This window comes from Perca fluviatilis, chromosome 2 (genome assembly GCF_010015445.1).
Source record: "Perca fluviatilis chromosome 2, GENO_Pfluv_1.0, whole genome shotgun sequence".
Taxonomy (NCBI): domain Eukaryota; kingdom Metazoa; phylum Chordata; class Actinopteri; order Perciformes; family Percidae; genus Perca; species Perca fluviatilis.
Window position 1 is genome coordinate 37,787,593 of NC_053113.1, and position 24,866 is coordinate 37,812,458.

A 24,866-nucleotide genomic window follows, 5' to 3' on the forward strand; every position below is an offset into this window, starting at 1 on the left:
CGGCCCCAGGCTCAGGTACCCCCGCCACACACACACACACACACACACACACACACACACACACACACACACACACACACACACCATCTAAGACTGGATGAAAAGTCATGGAGTCACCAGACCCTCTAGGACAGGGGTCTTTTAAGTTTTTTAGGCCAAGGAGCCCATAGCTGAAAAAGAGACGGAGTAGGGCTCCTACTACATATATTATATAAAATTAAGTTGCATATTAAACTGGGCCTTCAATAACTTGTAGGGAGGCCTAGAGCCTTTAGACAATGGTGCATTTTATGGTGCATACAATACTAATACAATACGCCGGTGCTGTCTCGTCTCGCCATTATTATCATTAATATTGGCAATTTCTTGTCAACGTCAAGTTAATTGTGATCAATACATGTACTGATCGGTACATTTTACAGTTAACAACTAACTGATTAGTGCTTATTTTTGTGGACAAACTATGTAATGGAGACACTGTTTCCAAATAACCTCAAACATATCTTTGGCAATTCTGTACTGCAATTTCTTGTCAATGTCAGCAGACACATCATATAGTAATATATCTGAGATAAGATAATAGTGGCGGATATATTGGCCTAGCAGATGCATCGGTCAAGCTCCAGTATGTGTGTCTCTACGGCTGCCACCAGTGTCATCTGTCATGCATAAACACACTCACACTCACACACACACATACACACACACACACACACACACACACACACACACACACACACACACACTTTTATGGTATCACTTTACTGCACAACAGTTCTGACAGTACAGTATGTGATCCTGTACTGTCACCAACTTCTGATAGTTAACTTTGAGACGCCATTAGGGGATATTACACTGAAAGTCTTGGCTTGTTTTTCATCATCAGAAGATGTTTTCTTCAACTTAACGATGATGATAATTGGCCTGGTATCTGTTTTCCTGTGTGTAACAAACTCCAGTGAAGCTAATTAAAAGTGGTTAATAATGGCATCATTAATTATTTAACGACTGCTCTGTTGATGTTGGTTTGGCTAATGAATGCATCTGTTTGTTAACAGTTTGTTAACAAAACTTTAAACAAAATGTTTGCATTCAATGTCTGAACATTCAAATATGTTCTTATTTTTAAAAAAAAATCATCTTTATACATCACACATATCTTTATTTGACATAAGTTACTTCACTGGTATAATTAAAGAAATGGATGACCCATTGACTCTACAACTTCTTGACAAAAATATTGTTAGTTTTTTTCAATTGCTTAAGCACAATTTTGAAAACAGGGAACGTCTTTTTCAAAACACTACACACAATTAGCACAACCACACACACAATTAGCACAACACCTCAGACCCTTTGCAAAATGAATCACTCTTGCAAAAACTATACACTAATTTATAAAAACATATTTTGTTACCATATGAAACACACACGTTTCATTTGACTTAATTCAGTTTGAACCAGTTACACACTGCTGTTGCTAACCTAAAACACTTTTAGCAATTCTACTTCTCAGTGATTAGAGTACTGTAAATGAAGTACACAGAGAAAGTGCAAATTTACAATAAGTACACCAAACACTACACTAGACCAATGCTGCAGACTGAGGAAAATATAATTTATTTCTCTCCATATACCCAAATCAGTCAACATGTCGACATGGAGAATCACAACAAAACATGTCCCAGTTTTCATGCTACTACAGTAGTGTGCATAACACTGTTAGCTCAGTAAACAACAGACAAACATAAAATACGGTATCCAGTACAAGTTACAATCACAAAAAAAAAAAAAACAACAAACAAAAAAATGATCTGAAAAAGTACAGAAAATACTAGACATTATCTCTTCGCCTAGTTGGATCTGGCCAGAGAATTTCATCAACATCACAGGCAAACATCCTCATTGTCAAGACAACCGTCTTGAATGTCGAATCCATCCTTGCAAAGCTGCGGCGTCGACTTGGTCACAGGCGACCTCCATGGCCTCAATGAGGGGTACCTGAGCCTGGGGCCGGAGATTGTAAACCTCGCGGAACATGGGCCCCCTTCCTCCTTGTGGTTTCGACCCTCAATCCTCAAATGTCACAGGGAGGGGTATCAAAGAGTGCTGATATGGTGCATACAATGAGCAGCTGATTACTGTAACTGTAGACAGATTTTCTTTTAGCTGTTTCCTTGTTGAAATGTCCTTACGACAGATGCCGCTGTATATCAGCTAAGATTTGGCTGAACTCTTAGTCCATCCTCCCTCAGCATCGTCCGTGGTTCACAACATTTGGTCACAAAACTTTCATTTGATAAATTTGTGTCACCTCTTCATCTTTGGCGCATATTCTCCGGCTTTACTTCTTCTCTTCTCTCTCCCCCTCTCTCCTCTTCCTCTCACTTCACCTCGGCCTCTACCTCTGGCTGGGCCTCTTCCTCTTCCTTCCTCCCTCCTCACTCTCTCAGTCTTCTTCTGACTCCTTCCATTTTGGTTGAGGGCAGGGGAACTTACCTGCTGCATTTTATATAGCGCTTAAACCTGATTGGTGTGTCTACAATTAAGCAATCATGTGTTTTCATACCTGGTGGCTGTGTTTAACCAATTGGTTCATGGGTGTGTTCATTTGAAAGCCTTTGCTTTGAAATTGTAAGGAAATGACATCATGATAAATTTAGTGTTTAGTGTTTTGTAAATGACTGTGTGTGATGTTTTGCAAAAAGTGTGAAGTTAACAATGTGTAAGGTTTTGCTAATTGTGGGAAAGTTTTAATTTTAATGTGTAAGAAATTGTAAAAAACTGTAACTCTATACTGTGCAAACATAAAATGACCACCAATATGTTCTCATATACAATCATAAAACTGTTGTTGCTGTAGAGAAGTAGCAATAAGTAAATAATCATGATGTCTTTACAGTAGCAATCAGAGATTTTGAATAAAGTATTTTTATATATATTATATTATATTACTGTTGCATGGTAAAGCATAGGTGCAGAAAGACCACATGACATCACAACTACCAGTGATGAAAGTGACATACATATACATTTAATTAAGAACTGTAAATAAATTTTACTTGACTTGAGTATTACCACTTTCAGCTACTTTATACTTCTAGTTCACAACCATTCAGAGGCAAATATTGCATTTTTTACTCCACAAAATTTGATAACTTTAATCACTAGTTACTGACAGATTCAGATTATTTAGAATATTGTCAACAAATACACTGTGTAAGTATTATTATTGTTGAAGATAGATGACATATTTTGATTGATGAATTCACAAACTACCTATAACCAGCAGTAGGCCTACATGAAGTTATTAAAACTAGCTCCATCTTTACCAGCTGCAAGCGGTGTAAACATTAATGCATCAATGGTTATAATTATAATTATAATTATTTAATAATATCTTGAAATGGGCCATTCTGCATAATAAGTACTTTTACTTTTGGTTTTTGTATTTTGATGTGAATATTTTTGTAATTGTCTAAGTAAGAATTTGAATGCAGGACTTTTACTTAACCTAAAGCCTAACAAAGTAAGCTTTTCATTTCATTTATTCAGTGTGGTATTGCAACGTTTTTAAGATCTGAGATCTGATCTTTCACCACTGTGCATTGTAGTAGTTCAATAAAGTTAAAGTGCTATATCAATTTAACATTATAGTAGTAGAATAGTAATGACAATGCATTCATGTGTAAGTAAATAGCATTTTACTCTGTAGCTGGTAGAGGTGAGGCTATTACCGGTATTACACAGTTGAGAATCTTCATATCTGAATACTTCTTCCTCCACCGCTGACAACTACACATGGAGAGAAAAAGACCTGGGTTCTTTGAACACTCCAATGCATTTGATATACTGTCTATGGTAGGGACAGGACAGATGAGCAGACAAACATGGCTAACCCGGGCTAACCCCAAGCTGATGTTGCTGTTTGAACCACGAGAGGACGACAGTGTTCACTCTTTGACTGCTTCACAGCCGGGAACCTTTGCTCAGTGACGACGGACATTTTACTGTGGCGGACCAACATGGCCGCGCTGGGGAGGGTGACAACCTGTTTTCGTCTCCTCAGGTAGGTGTTTTATTGTTAGATAACGGTTTGGAGGTAAAGGGTGTAATTTAATTTATACACAAACTACTAAACTAACCGACCCTTAAGACATGGCATGCTGTTGTCGACTAAAAGGAGGCGGAAATGAGAATGTTTAGCTTCATAACAGTGTTAGCAACACCAACCGGAAGTAGAATACACGTTAAACATGTTTTTCATTGCTTAAATGTATTCATTAATTAGCACGTTTTCTTATACAGACGTTACTCGATAAAGAAGAGAACATGACCGCAGTGTTAGCCTAGCTTCAGATGTGGTCGCTAGTCAGAGCGAGGTAGCATAGATGGAAGACCAGACCAGACCAGGTCAGGGTCCAGAAGTAGCCTACGGGACAGGTGTGCCAGTTTAGCTGGTGATCATGTTAATAGTGATTAGTGATATTTGCATGAAATCGGTGAATATTCAACAAGGCCCTGCCCTTCGTTCTGCTCTGCCTCCGCCCCTCGAGTGCCAGAGGTTCACATTTTCACAAAGTGTTTGCAAGTGAGACAAAATAAAGGATATCGCTGAAAACATCTCCAGTTGATGTGTAATACATGTCCATTTAAGCATTATCCACACCAATACGACACATACTGTATAAACGGGAGAAAAAAAAAAAAACGCACTAGAGATCTAGCTGGGATTAGAACCTTGGATGTCATGGACATTAGACCCATATTAGGAAACTGAAACAGCAACATCTGAATGTTATCAAACTCTCTCAGTACATCAACGTTTTGTAATCATAAATTAGGGAAAATAACTTGACCCTTTCTGGGTAATAATATTGAACGTTGGTATAATACTAAAACGCCACTGATGATGATGCACTTTACTGTTGATAGCCCATTGGTGCTAATGACATTGCACTTTGCTATTTGTGTATGATGTGGAGATATTTGGGATTGTGTATTAGGGTTGTGTGGAGAGGAAGGAGGGTTTGGTGGTCTTGTTGTTGTCTGTTGGTTATGGTCTGTTGTCTGTCTATTTGATGAGCTGTATGGTGCAAGATGAATTTCCGAAAGGATCAATAAATGTCTATCTATCTATATACCATAATGACCATTCTGTGTCGTCAAAGTAGGCCAACAAATGATGTGTGGGATAAATATAATATAATAAGATCACTAGACTTTTGCCGCAACTCACTTCATAACTTAACCGAGACTAAGATAACACTAAGTCGCCCGAGAGAAAACGAGGATCAGCACCTTGCTGCAAAATATTCAATGGCTGATGGTCATAACAATAGTGTATAGGCTACCATAAGACAAAAATCGCGATTCTGGGTCAACACAGACATACCCTAATATGAGTCTAATTTTTACCCCCAAAACAGAATAAAGTGTTAAGTGGGATCATGTCTGTTTGTTGTACATCAGTTAGGTTTCGGTATGTGAGGCAAAGATGAACCTGCTTTACTGTTTCAAGGCTTGTATTTTCCCATGTTAAATTGTGATATCACCAGTTAACATGGGCGTATATTTCTCTCCTATGTTAACCTGTGTTAATTTAGACTAAAAGTCCAATATATAGATAGAAATTACAACATAATTTCAGTGATGTGTAGTGTAGTGGTATAGATGATGTAGAAGCTGGTCTGTCAACTTTTTTGTCCATGACATCCATGGTTCGAATCCCAGCTAGATCTCTAGTGCGTTTTTTTTTCCGTTTATACAGTATGTGTCGTATTTGTGTGGATAATGCTTAAATGGACATGTATTACACATCAACTGGAGATGTTTTCAGCGATATCCTTTATTTTGTCTCACTTGCAAACACTTTGTGAAAATGTGAACCTCTGGCACTCGAGGGGCGGAGGCAGAGCAGAACGCAGGGCAGGGCCTTGTTGAATATTAACTGATTTCATGCAAATATCACCAGTTAACATGATCACCAGCTAAACTGGCACACCTGTGCTGTGTTATAGCCCTACTGGTTGCCACCCTAACTGGTTTCCGTATGTTGTGTTTACCTAACAGCTGCCGATGTGGTCCGCCTCTGTCACCAGATTCGTCACACAATCACAAACATATTCCTGGCGATTTTCAAATCGTTTCCCAGATCTACTGTCGCGAAAATGTTCGTCTAAGTAATCACCACATCACAGCCACCTCCCCAAAAAAAAAAAAAAGATCTAAAAACAATATAATCATTCAAGCTCGGGTCGAGCTGGTTTCGATCTTGTGGTATAAATATAATAGCTAACACCTGAGCCTGCAGCTCTACGCAGTAAGCTGTTGAAGTTCTACATGAAACCAGTTAGGGTGGAAACCAGTAGGGCTATAACACCGGGCCTTAACCTATTTATCGGGGCATGGCTGTTTGAAACTGAGACTGGTTTTGTTTTGTTCAGGAGTTCAGCTCGTGTCCTGTTCAGTAGCAGGAAACCTGCAGTCCATAAAGCGGGCAAATGGACTAATATTCTGTGTACAGGTATAGCGTCTTTGACTGTGGGCTGTGGGCTGTGTGCTATACCTTTCGGACAGGTGAGTCTGTCACCACACCAGAGATAATGTCCTATGAAATAACAGCAGCCATCTGCACTATATTAACATACAACATCCACGTATCTTGTGTGTTTCTCTCTCAGGTTGAAAACCTCTCTCATGACTCTCTGATCAGACGAGCAGCCTCTCTGGTCACAGACAGTTCGAGCTCTTTTCTCTCTCAGACCACTTTGGCTCTCATAGATGCCATCACGGAGTACTCAAAGGTAAGTTTTGATCTTGTGTCAAACATGTTTCTTATATCCTAGGATTGAAGGAAGATTACTTGCAAGTACAGTAAGTATACAAGTCAGGATATTTTTATTTATATAGCCCCAAATCACAAATTTGCCATAAGCGGCTTTACAACACCCTCTATCTTCAGACCCTTGAGGCCTTTAACTAGGAAAACTATATTTACTAGATAAGATACAATAGATAACAAGAAATAAAGAAACACACCCAGTTTCTTTATTGGCAGCCAGTGATTCTCTCAGTACTTCAAAACTATGTGCTGAAGTTTACACGGTGTGATTTGATGGTACTGATCTGCACCAGGCAGAAAAAATGGAGGATGTAAATAATGTTTTGTTATATACTGTATGTAAATATAAATATTATGTATGGCACAGGAGTTGGATGAGTGAGCTGAGGATGAAGGTTTGAAATGAACCAGGGATAAAAGCGGAGCAGGTCAGGGTCGAGGTCTGTCCATGTCCAGATGCAGCATGATGTAGTGTGTAGAGAAGCCAATGGCAATGTCTACAGATCTGTTTACAAACTGTAGTGGGTTTACTTAAGTATGGCTATAAACCATACAAGGTTAGTTCATCCAAAGCACACAAAAACATACCTATTATTACCACTAGGGGAGTGGTTATGTAAAGGATGACTCCAGTGTGTCATCGAGCCAAAATTTCATGCCCACCCAAAAAAAACATGGACACAGAAATGGTGAAAACGTGTTTAACAGTCTAACTCCACAATTCAGTACTACAGTTAACAGTATTTTCACATGTTTTCAACAAGTATTTCTTAACATGTAGAATTTGCTTTACCGAGACTGTAAATGTAAACTGTGTATGTCCTTCCTCGGTTTGCTAACAGGCTGTGCACACACTCATTGCCCTCCAAAAGCGATATTTGGATTCACTGGAAAAACTGACTCCAGCAGAAGAGGATACAATCTGGCAGGTGATCATCGGCCAGCGTTTAGAGGTTAGTTTGTGTTGTCCACTTCGCTGAAAAGTACTTCACACCAAACCTGAGCATAGCATTCAGTTTTTCTCTTTTTTTTTTATTGATTGACACGCCATAAATATGACATCAGACTTGCAAACTCTACAGGACAAACAGTTGTAGATCTGTTTGAGTCAGAATGTATCATTCTCTCTGTCCTAACAGGTTAGTGACAAACGAGATGAATGCATGCGTTTTGAGTTGAACTGGGTCAACGCCGTCAAGCTGTGTGAAACGGCAGCCGAGGCAGCATACATCTCAGGTGTGTAAAAGACAGCGTCTGAGTGGTTATATGGCCGTGTGAACGAATGGTTGGGTTGTCATGAAGTGTTGAGGCAGGTTTTCTTAGGGCTTTTGAAATGATAAATAAAAGTGTTAAACTGTGATTCATCTTCTCAAAGCTTTGAACGTTGTTGTCTGTGCCTGTTCCTATTCAGCTGCTGTCAATGTTACACTTTGGACAGCGTATGGATCATTTGCTGTCACTCAGCAGGACGTAGTGTCAAACAAAATGGTGGTGATGGACAGGAGTGTCTTCTTAATGGCCACACCTAATGTCTGAACTTAAGCTGTTGTGATGTCAACCTTTGAACATTTTTCAACTGTGTGTGTGTGTGTGTGTGTGTGTGTGTGTGTGTGTGTGTGTGTGTGTGTGTGTGTGTGTGTGTGTGTGTGTGTGTGTGTGTGTGTGTGTGTGTGTGTGTGTGTGTGTGTGTGTGTGTGTGTGTGTGTGTGTGTGTGTGTGTGTGTGTGTCCAGGAGCTGAACATGCGTCCATCACAGTGAGGACAAACATTCAGGTGGCCCAGTCGCAGGTGGAGGAGGCCCAGAAACTGTCGGTGGATGCAGATGCGAAGTTGACCGAGACTAAAGTAATGGAGGTTGAAAGGGTGTCCCAATATGTTGCCTCCTTAGAGAACAGTGATGAGGAAGAGGTTCCTGAGGCTTATTTAAGAGAAGACTGAAACAAATATCCTGAGTTATTAGAAAACATAAAAAAAAGTTTATTTGCTTTCGAAGTAAATAACTTTTTATCATCCTTACAATGTCTTCTCTCTTTTTTAGTCTTTAACATGTTTGGCTGTGACTCGTTATGTAGATTGTGCTCAAATGTGCTTACATCTGCACATAATCAGCAATATAAAAAAAACAAAAGAATCACACAAAATGAGGACGTCTCCACAAGTCAGCACCTTTTTTATTTTTATTGTATATAGTGGAATAATGACTATCAACTGCTTCTGCAGCATAGAGGATTAAGTTTTTGATCCACTGTTTGTGTTGTGACTCGACCAGCATCTGATTTTTGTGTAATATTTTGTCAAAATTCATTGTAATAAAAACAAGACAGTAAGAAAACAGTTTATTTGTTTTTTCACTTAATACGCTAGCATCAGAAAATAAAAAGTTTCATTTCATGTTTACTAGATGAATATTGTGATTACCGAAGTGACTAGTGGATAAGATTCAGTATTGTGTTGCAAGGTCTGGTTTTTGTAACATTGTGTTGATCCAAATGACTGAGAAACATTTGACCAGTGCTAGAAATGGAGGGAAAACAATGTGACCACTTCACATGGGAGCCGAAGAAAGAGTTGTTTGAAACCAGTATTTGCCAGATTTTTTTCTGACATAATAATTGGTTTGATACATATGTTACACATGAGAGGTGCAATTGTCCTCTGCTAAAGTGAACAGAAGCAACTTTGTAAACACCTTAAAACCCAGAGACGCCACACAATTGGCTGACGCACTGTTTTTGTGAATTTCAACCAATCAGCTGGTGTTACTACATTTTTTACATGTTACTCCAAAGTAATTTTGTGTGACTATTCCATCCACCGAAATTTCAATTTGCAAATGAAGGAATTTCCCACTGATTCCCAATCGTGTACCTCTGAGAACATCTATAAGGTTGCATTACTTATTTGTGTCTCTTTTTCACTCAACAACTCTTCCTTCTCTGCAAATTAGCCATGTCCTGACTCTCCTGTAGAGCTTTTAGGCCATTTCTCAACACCTCCTGTCATCACTTCATCTACAGCATCAGCTCTTTCCACACTTTATCAGAACAGAAAACAAACCGCTCTACCTCTGGTCAAAGAACTGGTTGACACAAAACAGGAGAATCATTTCATATTTGAATAGGTTTGTTTCCAGCACACAAGTTACACAATGACTTCGGCTAAGGTGTGGGCAGGTGGTCAAACATGTAAAGGAGTTAAATGCAGGCTGACGTTATTTGCATGTTTACAGGACTTCGCAGTCTTTAAGTGTTCAAACTAAGTCTTAAAACACTAGTCAGGTGTCTGTATGTACAGTGAAACAAGACTGACTTAAACAATTGTAAACCCCTCCTTTTATTCCAGCAGATGGCGATCTAAATCCATTGCAACATATTTTCTATCTTTCATTACAGTGGGATGCACTGCGGTTGCAGGTTAATTCCTAGTCAGTTGAAATGTATTTATTGGTGTCACTATTTACTTACTTTTTTATGATTATAGATATGACCTATTTTATTTGGTGATTAATGATTGTGATAAACCCGATATTGTTAGGACCCTTCATGTGAATATACTGCATACCCTGGTCCAAATACCAACATTTGTACAGCATATGTATGTGTCATTGTGTCTCTAAACCAGCATGTGCACATAGAGTACAGAATGATTGTGCATGCATTTTAACCAGTTTGAACCCTCAACACAAATTTCTGTCTTCTTTTCCCACTGTTGTTCTTGCCTCCACAGTATATTATATACTGGAGAAAGTTAAACCAGGCTTACACTTAAAGAATATACACCTAACCTGCAAGTCTATTACCAGATCCACTCATTAAAGCCTTATCCTTCAGTAATGTGAATAAGCTCTGTAACGGGTTCGCTGTCTTAATGGTCTCCACTTATGCCTTCCAAAGGTCGGTGTGTACTGCAGAGGGTCATTTCAGAGGGAGCTCATTATGTTGGAGACCTATGTGGAGCTGCAAACACAAGTGTGTAGCGTCAGCACTGAGGTGACCTCTCTCTGCTCTAGATGGTCAAGCCTTGGCAGGGGATGGGATCATGAGAATGGCTACAGAAGAGGCGGTGTGGGTGGGAGGTTTTGAGGTGTGCAAGGACTGGCTCTCCAATGTGACTAGTGAGGAATGTTGTGTTTAACAATGGCTGTTTTCACAGCCTGTAAAACCAAATGTCCCAGACCGTCTGTGTGGATGTGCACCTACTGGTCACAGGGGGGGAAGGGGGTGCCAGTGCAGCCTTGCCTTTCTGCCTAGAAAATGTAATAGAGCTTACTAAGAAGTATTTTTGCAGCATAAAACCTCAATGAGGTAACTGTAATTACAAAGGTCATGGGCCTTAAATGCACATGAACTATTTAGTGCTGCTGCATGGGGTTTGGGCATTTCTGCAGCATAAGTTATGCCAGTGGTGTGAAAAAACCCTTACTGAAACTATTTTACCCAAATTGGTGATATCATTAACACATTCAATGTTTTGTTGAATGAAAATGAGATGTGATTTATCATCTCATAAATGTGCATGCCTCCTCACTGCTCTGACTTTACTGTTCCAATGCAAAGTGGCCCAGGAGGGGAGATTGATTGGTGAAAAGGGCAGCACTTTCACCTAGGGATTTATAGCTCTTTGAGGATATAAATAAACCACCAGAGGGGAAAAAGGCAGGGGGAACAGTGTGGTGACATATCATGGGTCATGCTTTAATCACAGTGATGCTGAGCTGTAGCACTGGGAGACAGAGCTGGTTAAATTTTGCAGGAGATGGAGAGTTCACGTCCCCTGATGAGGACTCTAATGCAGGCCATGAAGACGTCACAGCAAAGTGAAATGGGAAGCTCGACATGTGGGAATCACAATTGAGATGAGCATTTGTGCTTATCTTCAGTGAATAAATATGATGTCCGCCTAAAACTGCTGAGTGAGCATGTTTATCAGTTCAAGCTTCAGTGCACGATAATAACACCGTGCTGCACACAATGCCAGATTCCTGAATGTGTAAAAGCTGTAATTATCTCAAAGAAAAGAACAATGCAAAGAGAGGAGTGCTTCATTACCACTTTGTTTTAGGACAGAGTATTCAGTGTGCACACTTTTTTTTCAGAACTGGGAATGAGTGAAACGCTTTCGTTGCATGTGACTGCTTTGTCCTTCAGTAGCTGATCTCCCGGGGTTTATATTAACTTTCACATTCATTTCCACGTTTTTTCCCCACAGTTTTAGAATACTTTTATAACATTGGTTACACATTGTCTCCAAAATATGCCTCAGCAATCACTGATTATCATCATCCGGTTGTAGGTTTATTCATTTTAACTTTTAGCTGAACTATTTCTGTAGAATTAGGCCTGGTTAGTGATACAAAAATGTTTTTGTGTTTTTCCTTTGTGGCTGCTTATTTTAAGTAAAGTTGATAGTCCTAAAAAGCTTTTATTATATAAAAATATATATATTTATTTCCACAGAATGAATGTGTAATGGACTGAATATAGTTAATAATAAAAATAAGATTAAGTTATGTAAACCTGTGTTATCCATATTTTTACTGATTGATTGAATCTGCTACAGGAGTCTGAGAGCCCTTAGAAATGTGTAAACATTTATATCAGCTTACATTTCATAACCTGCATATGAAAAGTGAATCTATAAATAGGCTGGGCCTGGTGGTTAGAGAGGCTAATGTGCAGGTCCAGTTGCAGGTCTGATAATCTGAATGGGCCAAAACCAGATAAAGGTTCAGTGTCTCCTTGATGAAGACAATGAACCTTTACCATTTCAGTCACAACTGTGAAGAAGATAATCATTCTTAAAAAGAAAAACGGTGATTTGGACAAGTAATGGTTTCATTGCAGTTTAGTGTGCATGTTATCACAAGTGGGCTCCCGGAATAAGGGGATTGCCCATTACATCTGGCTGGGGGACTACCGATGAAAATTACCACTTTTGAGCTAACTTGGGCACATTTACATTGTTTTAATGTTGATTAATGTTCACTGTCCCCTTTCAAATAAAGAAATCAAATACTGATCCACCCAAAATTACCCTTTTATTTCATTCTTTTTAGGAGAGTGAATACGTATAAAGATCACTATTTTATAATGCCAGTGTAAATATTAGGCAGTTATCCGCTTATGTTCTATCCAGGGTCAGATTAACCCTCTAGGACCCCACTGACAAACCCCCCTCCCCCAACCCTGTTACTCTCACTTTCTATAAACTGTGTAGGCAAACTTAGAAATTAGTAATTATTTTGTATGTAACTTGATTAAGCACATTTAAGCAACATGCATAATGTAAGTGCAGTATAAAATAACACTATAAAGACCGTTAAACTAGGTTTTAACTCAGGGTCCCTCTACAAGGACGGGCCCCAAAATGATGTAACAAAGCCAGTGTCAACTTAGTGCCCTTATAATGGCAGTTTTGTTGTGCTTAAGTGTTGCAAACCGTATTACTGAACAAATGTTCAATTAATGAAATTACCTAAAACTAATCGCATGTGGTGAACCTGGAGCCTTTGGGCCCCCCTGAGGTTTTGGGGCCTCAGGGCAGCTGCTCACATTGTCCAGCTGGTAATCCAGCCTGGGTCCTATCCAACAACAAAAGTCCTCTCTAATGTTTTTAAGAAGTCTCATTAATGATGGTCTAGTAACCAATGTCAATCTATTTAATCAATCTTTGATGTGGGAATGTTTGAGACTGCTACTACTGCCCTACTGTTACTACAACAAACACAACTACTGTACTACTATTACTGTGGCCTTACTATTACTGTATGGCTAAATTATGTTTACCACTGATAGAACTACTACTAGTGGTGGAATGTAAGTACATTTGCGTGTCATGCAACTTTATACTTCTATTCCACTACAATTATATGTTTTACTCATACCATAGTGAGTTAGTTAAAATTTGACATATGATGAAGCATGTTTTAAAGATTCTCAACTGTGTAGATAGCAAGATTAGCCTCACCAAGATCAGCTGCAGAGTAAAATGCTACTTACACACAAATGCATCATTATTAAAAGGGTTAATATTCTAATACTATAATATGAAATGATATAATTGTTGTGCATTGGGTTTTATTTTTAAAGTATATTTTCCTGATAATACAATCTATAAGTAATATGTTGAATGCAGGATATTTAGGCTACTTTACTATACTACAGTAGTGAAAGAAACCACAACGAATTATATCACCACTCATATGTGTCCAGTGTTAAAGCAGAACAAATCAAATCAAATGGGGATGACTGGGACCGCGTGCGTGCGTAGGTTGCGTGTGATCGTGTCTGTTGTCCTGCAGAAGTGGTACAGCCCACGCGGGTCGGTCGCTATGGAGAGCAGCTCCCCAGGAGCGCGAGCCAGACAGACAGAGCAGCGACGAGCGAGGAGCGACGAGGACGGACCAGAGAGTGCCACAGCGCACACACACACACACAGGAATCATGGAGAAGAGGACTTTGCCATCTAACGGACTGCGACTGTTAACATCACTTCTCACCTTTTACGGACTTTCCTGTGAGTTAACGGTTTCTTTGTCATTTTGCCAGTGCTACTTTTGAGGCCATTGAAAGAAGTTGCAGTGGAGCTGCTCTAAGTCTCTAACGTTAGCTACAATCGCCAATTCAAAACCGGCTAACGTTCGTCCTCGTTGTGTTTTGGTTCAAAGCCTGCTAGCTTTATTTAAGCTAACGGTTCGTGTGTGTGGATCCTAACATTACGTCGTCGGTAGGAAAGTAAGTTAGCTACTGGCATCAGTCAGAGTTTGCTATATAAACCTCGCTTGTCTTTCACATTTAAATACAACTTCGTTAACGTTACTAAAATAGTTTACGTTAACTTATACCCCACACAGCAACTGCTAATTACACACAGCTAACTCAATTAACGTTAGATTTCCATTCCGAATGACTCCACTCGGGACAGGAGATAACTTTAAGCACAGCACTGATTTGGTGATAACGTCAACTACACGCACATTTTCTAGCCAACATTACTACCAGTGTGTCACATCACGACTTAGCTAGCTAGTTTACATTACTCAGGGAGTGTGGGGCAAGAAGTTTCTCTCCCACTCAGATATAAACTAACCGAGGAGCAGCATTGATTCGTGGTGTACAAAAATAGAAACGAAATGGAGTATTGTGGGTGTAAGCAAAGATGAGCTCCATTGTGAAAAGTGTGCCAAGGAGTTGTTGGATACAGATTGGGGATAAACGTTATGTGATACAGGAGAGGAGAGGCAGCGCAGACCTCTACGCTTTGGGCGTGAAGGGTGGCAGGGGAAATGAAGACATATTTCAAGGAAGGCACTGCAGTCACAGAGTCTCTGGAAGTATTGACCTGCAGTTGGGCTGCATGCCAGACACACAGCACCTTCCAATCTCGATACTGTCCCGAGTAGTGCAGCTGGAGTGCTTTGCTGTATCCTGAGCTGGGACTACAATGCATGACAGGCCTGCTAAGACAAAAGAAGAGACAAACATTGATGGATGCTAAAGTTAATACTGCCCAAGAATGCACCATTTGTTTTTTTTCCTGAATGCAAGGGCAATAAAGGTGTCTTTATTTTATGTTGATCTGATTAGATAAACTAATCTTTGCAGGTACTGAATTTTTGAGGCTGACACTGATACCAGTAGGCTATTTGATAATGACAAAGGCAAATATTAAACACATCACATAATATAACAAAAACAATTTTGATACGCATCAATAAAAATAGTTTTTTAGTTAATTGTGATCAATACATGTACTGATCGGTACATTTTACAGTTAACAACTAACTGATTAGTGCTTATTTTTGTGGACAAACTATGTAATGGAGACACTGTTTCCAAATAACCTCAAACATATCTTTGGCAATTCTGTAATGCAATTTCTTGTCCATGTCAGCAGACACATCATATAGTAATATATCTGAGATAAGATAATAGTGGCGGATATATTGGCCTAGCAGATGCATCGGTCAAGCTCCAGTATGTGTGTCTCTACGGCTGCCACCAGTGTCATCTGTCATGCATAAACACACACACACTCACACACACACACTTGCAATTCATACTTTTACAGAGTCCTTTTCATACCAAACTTTTTCTGTCTTTACCCACAAAACACTGGTTCATAAATCAACACAAGGAACTGATAAGCAACGCACTGTTGCAAACTAAGCTTCTTCCAAACAGTGCTGTTTGGTACCATGTGTGTGCTGGTTCAACTACTCACCTTGACAGCCAAACAAGCTGATTATTAACACAGAGGGCAAACTAGCCAGCGAAGGTTAGTTTTGGTGTCGTGTTTGGAAGAGAAACGTGTGATGGTTGTTGACGCTCAATAACATATGGTTGGAGCCCATGTGGCCCAGACCTACTGTTTAGTGCAGCACAAGTATGCAGGGGGACTTTGTGTCAAAAACCTTCCTTGACTGTGCAATTTTCTGATTCCCTGTAGTGTAGATGGGACTGTGAGGAGGGGATTCATTCAAGGCGTGGCAACAGGCGGTGAGGTCTGTAATTGAAGACCGTAGTTTTGTGGTTTCTTCTCTTGGGGCCACATGATTCATAATCTAAATAAATAATGTTGTAATGGAGCCACCTAAATTACAGACTCAAAACAGAAATAGATTTTAAAAAGCAGCGCACTGACAGAGCAGATTTGTTACTCCTAGAGGTGAACGTGCTTCAGTGGTTATTAATTGAACGCAATATGTAGCCAAGAAAGTAGTTTTGTCATTGAAAATATAAATCAAATAGCTACAGCTTTGTCACCATATGGCAAAGAGCAGATCAGGTCAAAACATGTTTTTGGGACCTTTTTGTTTGTGGGGAAGTGGATAACTTAATGTCATTTTCACATTAACATTACATTTGTGTTATAGATGTAAAGATATAGTTACCTGTCAACCTTTCTGGCTTCTTGTCTGTCACAGTGAATTTTACTCAGTTCACTTGATACTTTTACCATTTTTCCAGTCAGTCTTTTTCAAATAATGATTGGTTTAAGCAAGCAAGTTTAGGCATGACTTAGTAAATTAGACCAACTCGTGGTCCACTGACTAAATATGCCTGCAGATGCCAACATTTCACTGATGACTGGTGTTTATTATCCACACTAGTTACTTTATATTGGAATTATATGCAAGGAAAAGGGGCTTTAAAGTAAGTTTAAGCATTTGGATTCTCAGGATCCGTGGGTAGCAGCTGTAGCATTCATCTGATCCTCTCATTTGATCTTAAATCTCAGCTGCTTGACTGAAAACTCCCAATCACATTAAATGCATGCAGTGTTTTCTTTTTGAAGGAAGGCCATCAGCAGATGAGTGTGTGTGTGTGTGTGTGTGTGTGTGTGTGTGTGTGTGTGTGTGTGTGTGTGTGTGTGTGTGTGTGTGTGTGTGTGTGTGTGTGTGTGTGTGTGTGTGTGTGTGTGTGTGTGTGTGTGTGTGTGTGTGTGTGTGGTTTAGGGAGCAGGCTGTGGCCACCAGCTTCTGTTGACTCCACCCTTTGCTTCCTCTTCCCCCGACAGATGTGACTGACTGTCAGAGGCTTTGTATGGCAAGCTGTTCCCTGGTGGTCCATCAGTAAATTCAGAGCTGTAGCCCCCAGTTTTAGCTTATCCCTGGACTTGTCTGAAACCAGGATAAATAAAAAGACACTGCAGTCAATTGTTGATTACTTTCAGCACGTTGCCTTCACAAGTTTATTTATCACTGCCTGCACTAACCTGTTCTAACCTGAATTACCCTAACTAAAGATTCTGTATGATACTTTATAAAAGGGGATCTGAAGATTGCACCAATTACCATTCATTCCAATTAAAGTTACTTACTCAACACATTATACAAAATATTTCTTCTTTCTTGTTTGCTACCATGTTGAGCGGCCCACTGCACATGTGCAATATTGAAGTGAAGGTTTTACCAATATTAAGCCTTCATGGTTTAAAAATCTAGCCTGACAAGCCAGCCCCACATCCAGATGTTGGGTCTGGGAACTCACCATTGGCAGGGCTCAATTCGAGGGGCGGGATAAACGATTGTCTTTCAAATTCCCTCTGCACAAAATAGGATAGCGCTACAACCAACTAGGGCTGCTCCCTCTTAGTGGATTTGTCGACTAATCGTTTTGGTCTTAGTCAACTTAGATTTCTTTAGTCGATTAGTCCTGTTTGATGCTTTTTTCATGCTGAATGACTTATTTCCAAGAAACGTACAAGCACATCTCTGGTAAACACAAGAATTAAAATGGTGCTTGTGCATGACTCTTTGCGGAGAAACTCAGATTTACAGATCTGTTGATTAAATCAACTAATCGATTAGTCGATAAAATTTAATGAGGGTTAGTCGACTAAGAATTTCTTCAATCGAGCACAGCCCTACAACCAACCAGAGCAACGCTAGTTGATAGATTAAACTTTTGCCGTATCTGGTCGGCCAAACTCCGAACACATCTTCCTTTTTTAAGAATGACAGTGCTTAACTCCAAGTCTTCCAGAGTCCCGGCCAAAGCCGATTCCAAAGACCGCTCTTGGCCAGCAGCAGCAGCCATCTTCTTTGTTTTCAAGTAGCAGAACGCGGAACAGTCGCAACTCTGCCGTCCTTATGTTAAGCCCGCCCACCGACTCTATACACGATGTGATTGGTCTGACCAGAATTTGTTTTTTCCAGCTCGCAAGCCAACGGAGAGTTGCTAGACGACCCTGCTTGGAAATTACATTTGATGATGCTAGGGTACGTCTAGATTTCTATGCTATTAAAAATCCACAATACAAATAGTTATAATTGACCATATTTGCAGTTTGAGGTGTCAACAGTTTTACATGGTTAAGGAATTTTTCTTAACCCAGGCATTTTAAATCTGCCTCGAGGAATAAGGCTGGCAATATTATGTATTTTTCTTATTGTCCATAAATCCCATCAAAAAAACAAAACCAACAATGAATGAAAGGCCAAACCACGATATGGCTTATTCTTCCATTGTTGTCCAAAAAAATAGTAAAAACACATCAATGTACCACACCACTGCACTGGGTGATATGAACCTACATTACCATGAACATGGCCTCTGGAGGTTATTTTGAGTCAATCCCACATACACAATGCTGCATAAATACTAGCTAGCTTACCAAATATGAGGTTATAGTCACCAACAAATGCACTGCACATTTAGGCTTGTTTGAGGAACGTTTGCTTTTTCTTTTCTTTTTTTGTGACTCAGCTTTTTAAGATTTGCATCTTCTGTAGGAATGAATGGGCTTGGGGATGGGTGCCAGAGACAAGGTCTAGAAGTTGCAAAGCATTGAGGGGCCGAATAACACTTTGTTGAATTTGGTCTTTCTGTGGGATTTAATGATAATGACACAAATATATAATCACACTAGCCTCAACCTTTAACCCAACCATCTGGTTTCACGAGCTAAGCACACTGCTTATGCTGGCATTCATTATTTTGTGTCTACTTCCTCCCCAGGCCAACATTGGGAGTTACCAGTCATTAGGACCACAGTGCATGGGCAATTAGCCATTCAAAATTGGGAGGAAAAGGGGCAACATGCAAAAAATACATTGCAAATGCTAATATTAGGGATGCTATTTTCACTGTGTGTTAGCTAGTATGTCTTGTCTACTGAATAAATCTTGGATAGACAGGAATTGACTGTTCCAATCACTGAGTCATAGGAAACTACGTGGTAAAAATGGCTTCCAGATATTTCCTTGGTTAATTACCTACTGTGAATGAACACAGGGAAACCTTTTTAAACCCTTTTTTTGCCTGCTGTTTTCAGGAGTTGGGGTTTTTCCCCGAGGTTAGGGTCACTTGGATACACTGTGGATTCACGGTCCATATTAAAGAGGTATACATGCAGGATGTCCACAGTCAGCAGTTGAATCTCCCAGGAGGGGAGCACTGGGGTTATGGGAAACAGGTGGGGCTGCTTTTCACCACTCACTCTTATTTGTTTCAGTCATTCAGCTGTCAGGTGGTTATGATGTTTGGGATGAGCACACAGTCAGTTGTATACTGACACACCCCCTACCACCCAAGTGGGAGATTATTAACACCCACCAGTCAAATACTGGGAGGTGCTGCTGACTGTAGCAAGTAAGCTATCAGTACAGTAGTGTTGTCCTATTTGCTCGTACACAAGGAATGGTGACAACCGGGACATACATTATACTGTAGCTAATGGAAGAAATCTCTTGTTTTTCCGCTAATGTTTTTGGCATGCTTGCAGCTTGGATCCCTCAGTATTACACTCACCTATTGTACATTCTATTTCTTAGGTCTCTAGCATCTTGTTTATCTAGTGTCCAACCTGTGATATTATGTGTTAAGAATGAAAATAGACATTTGATCCAAGATATCTGGACAATTTCAGCAAAGTCAGTCAACCGTTATAATTCTCCCCCTACAAATTTAATCTGGTCTTCACCATCTGTCTTATCAACAAACCTCTAATCTATGACATACAACTGAATTTGAGTGTGTGAAAGTGGCAACACAGAAAATATTGGACTTACTATCCCAGAATCACAGGTCTAAAACCACAACTGAGCAGCACATGTTAACTGCATGCATTATTTACAATAATGATGAGTGACAGTCCAAAACAGTTTCTTGTAGTACTGAGGGTACAGTTTGAACTTTCCTGCTTTTCAGCCGGGAACATCGCATGATTTGAAATGGACAAAATGAATCGGAAATGACACTGATGAATTTCACATAGAGTTTTTTGCTATTTTATCAGAACTTTAGTCTAACTTTTCTAGGTTTCAGCATCCACCCTCTCCACTCATTGTGTGTGAGATAACATTAGAAACACAAACCGAGGGAAAGAAAGCCATGTCCCCGGACTCCGAGTTCCCTGATTTGGCTTGCTGTGCAGCCCTGGTCCTTGATGCAGATATATTGCAGTAATGGCTTGAACAGGATTTTGCACAACTGTATCCCTGCTGGTATTAAGCCAAATTATTCTGTATTCCCCTGCCATCCCTGCTACACCCCTGTAGTTTGCATTATTCTGCTTTAGTTGCTGATGCTCTCTTCATTTTCAAATAGACTGTAAAGCCGAATACATTTCCCCTTTTGCTGTAACAAATAATACCACATGTTAATACTAAATGTTTTATTATTGATTAAGGAACATGTACTGTCTTTTTCAACAGCTAAACTGCTCTGTCACGCAAGGGTAGAGTTAAAGATTACTGTTGCAATGTGGTTGCTATTTTTTTGCCTGTAACTGGATTGTGAAAAGGATCATAACAAAACAAGTGGCCAGTTCTAATTAGGGCTTAAAAACAATGTTAGAATATCAGATATTGCATGGATTGAATAGCATTTTAAAGAGGAAGGCATCACAATTTAAAGGTTTACAACCCAGAGCTGTTAGACCGACAATAAATGGGGTACTACTGCCTTTATGTACTCAAAATATTTGTCTTTTACATCCAAGTGAGGTTCATATTATGTGAACACTATGTCAAACCAGACATGTAACCTGAGTCCCAGAAAAAATACACTTGGGTGTTGTCTTACTGCTTTTTGTTGATTCTCTATGGACTTAACAGTGTGGGAGGGAGGTGTGTAGTACATTGCAAAGAGGGGTGTTGACGATATTCCCCTTTGATTGAAGTTTAGACTAAGTTGTACAGGATTTAGGGCAATAAAACGTCATCATAGACAGCAGTTGGCTAAACATTTTGCATTGGCATGTTGTCAAATACATGTATTTGTGTTTTTATGGGCGATCACTATAGATGTGAACAGTCAGCTGTGATTTTTATTTTAATCACAAACTGATCTAGGCACCTAATCCCCTTGTTCTCACTATTCAAAGTGGGTGGTAATTGTAAATCATGAGAAGCGTTTTAATTTGTTGCAGAAACAGGGTGAGAGTATGTGCCGGGAAAATTGTCGAGGTGGGGGGGTGTTGTTGCGGGAAATTGAACTGCCTCTTACCAGGATAATGCTGCTGAAATGCCACACTGACCAAACTACTGTTTTTTTTTTATTGACCATTGGTACACACAGTACAGAGGCAGAGTTTTTTCAGACTGCTTTACTTCCTCCCTTGTTGTGAAGTGGGGGTTGCTGACATGCACTGTGCTGATTGCATTGAAGAAATTCCAAAGCAGCTTCCTCTATCTATCTATCTATCTATCTATCTATCTATCTATCTATCTATCTATCATTTATTAAAAAGTTTGGGACACCAAAAAACATTAATACACAAAACCCTAATAAGTAAAACAGCTTAGTGAACACAGACTAGTTTAAAGACTACCTTTATATAACAAAACATCTCATCTCCCTACTAACAGTCTCTAGTCCTACTAGCATTTTTTAACAATTGAACTGGCACAATATTAAGTAACATACTAACAAAAATAAGGATTTGTCATGCTCCCTCTTTACTCCTTTCTCTATTTAATAAATAGGCTAATACAATTATGTAGCCTATTAAACACACTACAGCATATAACTAGTGATGCACCGAAATGAAAATTCTTGGCCGAAACCGAAAACCGAAAAAAGAGGAAACCAAGACCGAAAACCGAAAAAAGAGGAAACCAAGACCGAAAACCAAAACCCCGAAAGAAATTAAGCCAATTATTAGTACCATTGCATTTATGTCTATGACTGTGTACTAACTTTACTAAAATCAAGGCATTGCAATTGTATAAATTAATATTAAAGTTTAATTAAAAAAATATCTAGCAGAAATATGGCTACAATCTGATAGTCACATACAGTATACAGTAGCCTAAGAACAGAATAGCTTACCTATTGTTATTATTATTATTATTATTATTATTATTATTAATTGAGGCACTTTCTTGCAGGATTTCACTGAACATATCAGACAACGAGGGTGCATGCCCCTCATCTGGTGCAGCGAGAAAAGTCTTTTTTTCTGCGCTCTGATCTCCTGCTCCGTCTCCGTCTCCACGCGGGTTCTCCGCATCCATCGCGGCCTGGATCATTTCTCGTGCGCCCTGCTTTATTTCCGCATCCAAGTAATGGTCTTTATAACGCGGATCAAGTACAGTTGCGATGAAGTGCAGACGATCCGAACAGATCTCAGTGAAACGTGTGCTGACAGACTCTAAGAGCACTTTTCATTGTTTTCACTCCGTGGTCCGTCTCAACCTCTTTGCTTAGGAGACGCTTTGCAGGTGGAACGGATCGGGTACTGACACACGTGCAGGTCGCGTTTTCTGTTTGCGTCATCACAACATTTTCGGCCGTATTGTTTCGGTGATAAAGGTATTTCGGCCGAAAACCGAAAATGCCCTTTTGGGCCATTTTCGGCCGAAAATTTCCGGTGGCCGAATATTCGGTGCATCCCTACATATAACGCCATACAACTTTAGAGAGAAAAAAGAAGAGACACATGCTGGGCAGATCTAGCACTCAAAACAAAGCCTGACCATTTTTCTTGTATCAATAAAAAATGGTCATAGCACATTTTTAACTTAAGGTTGTTGGCTTTTAGCATGTCATGCATCAATAGCAGCGTATTGTTCACACCGGTATTCTTAGCTCTATCTCTGTACATATTGCAAATCTCTGCACATTTTTACATAATACTAGTCCAGTGTGTGCAGTCTACACGTGTCAGTCATCGACATCATGTAGATCCCTTGAAAAAAAGGATTGCAGAAATAGACGTCACAGTGGACAATGATGGGAATAATTTTAAAGAAAACAGTCTAATTCCCTCTGGGGTCTCTGTGGCATGTGGGAAACTATGTTTCCATTATGTTAGATCAGCCTAATGAAAGTACAGTAGCCCATTTAGACCCAGTGAAGGGCAGTGGAGTCTGTGATTAGTACAGAACCCATTCTCTCTTCTCAGCAAAGCTCCACCCAACAAGGGCCTGATCTATTTCTGTCCTAATGAATGAAAATTGCGACTAGTTTTCTGTTTTTTTTTTTTCTTTCTCAAAGGACAGTGACATGTGAATGTGGTGAAAACAACATGTCTAAAACCAATGCATGATTTTTGAATGAAAGGCTCTCACGTCTAAGCTGTCCTTATGCGTGTCTGTCAGTATGGTTCATTGCTGGGTTTACACTTGAGCATTGTTAAGGAGACTGCTATGAGGAAAAGGATATTTCTCTTCATTTTACACTTCGAGAGCACAGCTGTTTGCGACATGATGGTGGTGTCCTTGCAGTGGGGATTGCAGCCTACAAATGTAACTGCAGTGAGTCAACGTTGAGGAAATGCCAGTTTTGATTATAAGGTCAACATACAATTTATCTTTTACTATCACAGAGGTTGTGTAGATTGGACCTGGAATTATCGTTCGTAGCCTGTCTATGCAGTCTTTGTTTGGCTTGATGGTAGATTTCAGTGGATGCTGTGAATAATTTACTAAAATCACAACCGATACTGGGCCAACCACATAACGACACTTGTTCTGAAAGTATAAAGGCTTCAGTTGTCTTTGCATGATGTCTGGCTAATTGTTTTTATGTAGCAAATGTCTAAACATTCATTCATGGCTGCCAGCTTCTGAAGCAAGATAATGTTTTTTTGAGAACACTCAGCTATCTAAAAGAGGACAGGAGCAGTAAGGATGTACTTGATGACCAAGCAGACCCTGACATAAACAACATTTCTACCCCGGTGCAACTTTCGACACTACTGTGGTGTGATGGTACAGTGCAGGGTAGTCTATATTAGCATTAACGTTTCAGAGACAGGGATGTTATACACTTAAGCTCTAATTGAGAGAATCCCATTGTAGCTTATATACTTATTAAGAAAACTTAATTTAAAGAAAATTAAGTTTCCTTTTCACAAAGCAGCTTGGTAAAGGCCTTCCTTTGCTTTCTGTGACCATCTGTGACTTTTCCAATTGTCTTTTCTTCTCCAAAGTTGTACATTTTGTCATTTTCTACTTGCATGGAAAAAAAAAATAGCATTGCTGCCCATCTCTGGGTCCATAGCACTGTGTTCACATACTGAAATGCATCAAACCCCCACATCAAACCAACAAATCCCACACAATAAGGCTGGA

The 24,866-nt window shown here is 39.6% G+C and overlaps 2 protein-coding genes across 3 annotated transcripts in view; both read left to right on the forward strand.

Moving 5' to 3' along the window:
• Nucleotides 1-3,924: 3,924 nt before the first annotated feature.
• Nucleotides 3,925-9,178, forward strand: LOC120553400 (diablo homolog, mitochondrial-like). Its single transcript, XM_039791754.1, has 6 exons — nucleotides 3,925-4,069; nucleotides 6,447-6,579; nucleotides 6,684-6,806; nucleotides 7,687-7,797; nucleotides 7,984-8,080; nucleotides 8,577-9,178. Exons 1-6 carry the CDS (start codon nucleotides 4,026-4,028, stop codon nucleotides 8,780-8,782), a joined length of 714 nt encoding a protein of 237 aa, XP_039647688.1. The 5' UTR covers nucleotides 3,925-4,025; the 3' UTR covers nucleotides 8,783-9,178.
• A 4,924-nt stretch (nucleotides 9,179-14,102) lies between these two features.
• The window catches only part of nectin3a (nectin cell adhesion molecule 3a), a 31,324-nt gene continuing 20,560 nt past the window's right edge, over nucleotides 14,103-24,866 (forward strand). For both annotated transcript variants that reach the window (XM_039784278.1, XM_039784285.1), the window contains exon 1: nucleotides 14,103-14,359. In XM_039784278.1, coding sequence (XP_039640212.1) covers nucleotides 14,287-14,359 — 73 coding nt within the window. In that variant the 5' untranslated portion in view covers nucleotides 14,103-14,286. The remainder of the gene's footprint in view (nucleotides 14,360-24,866) is intronic.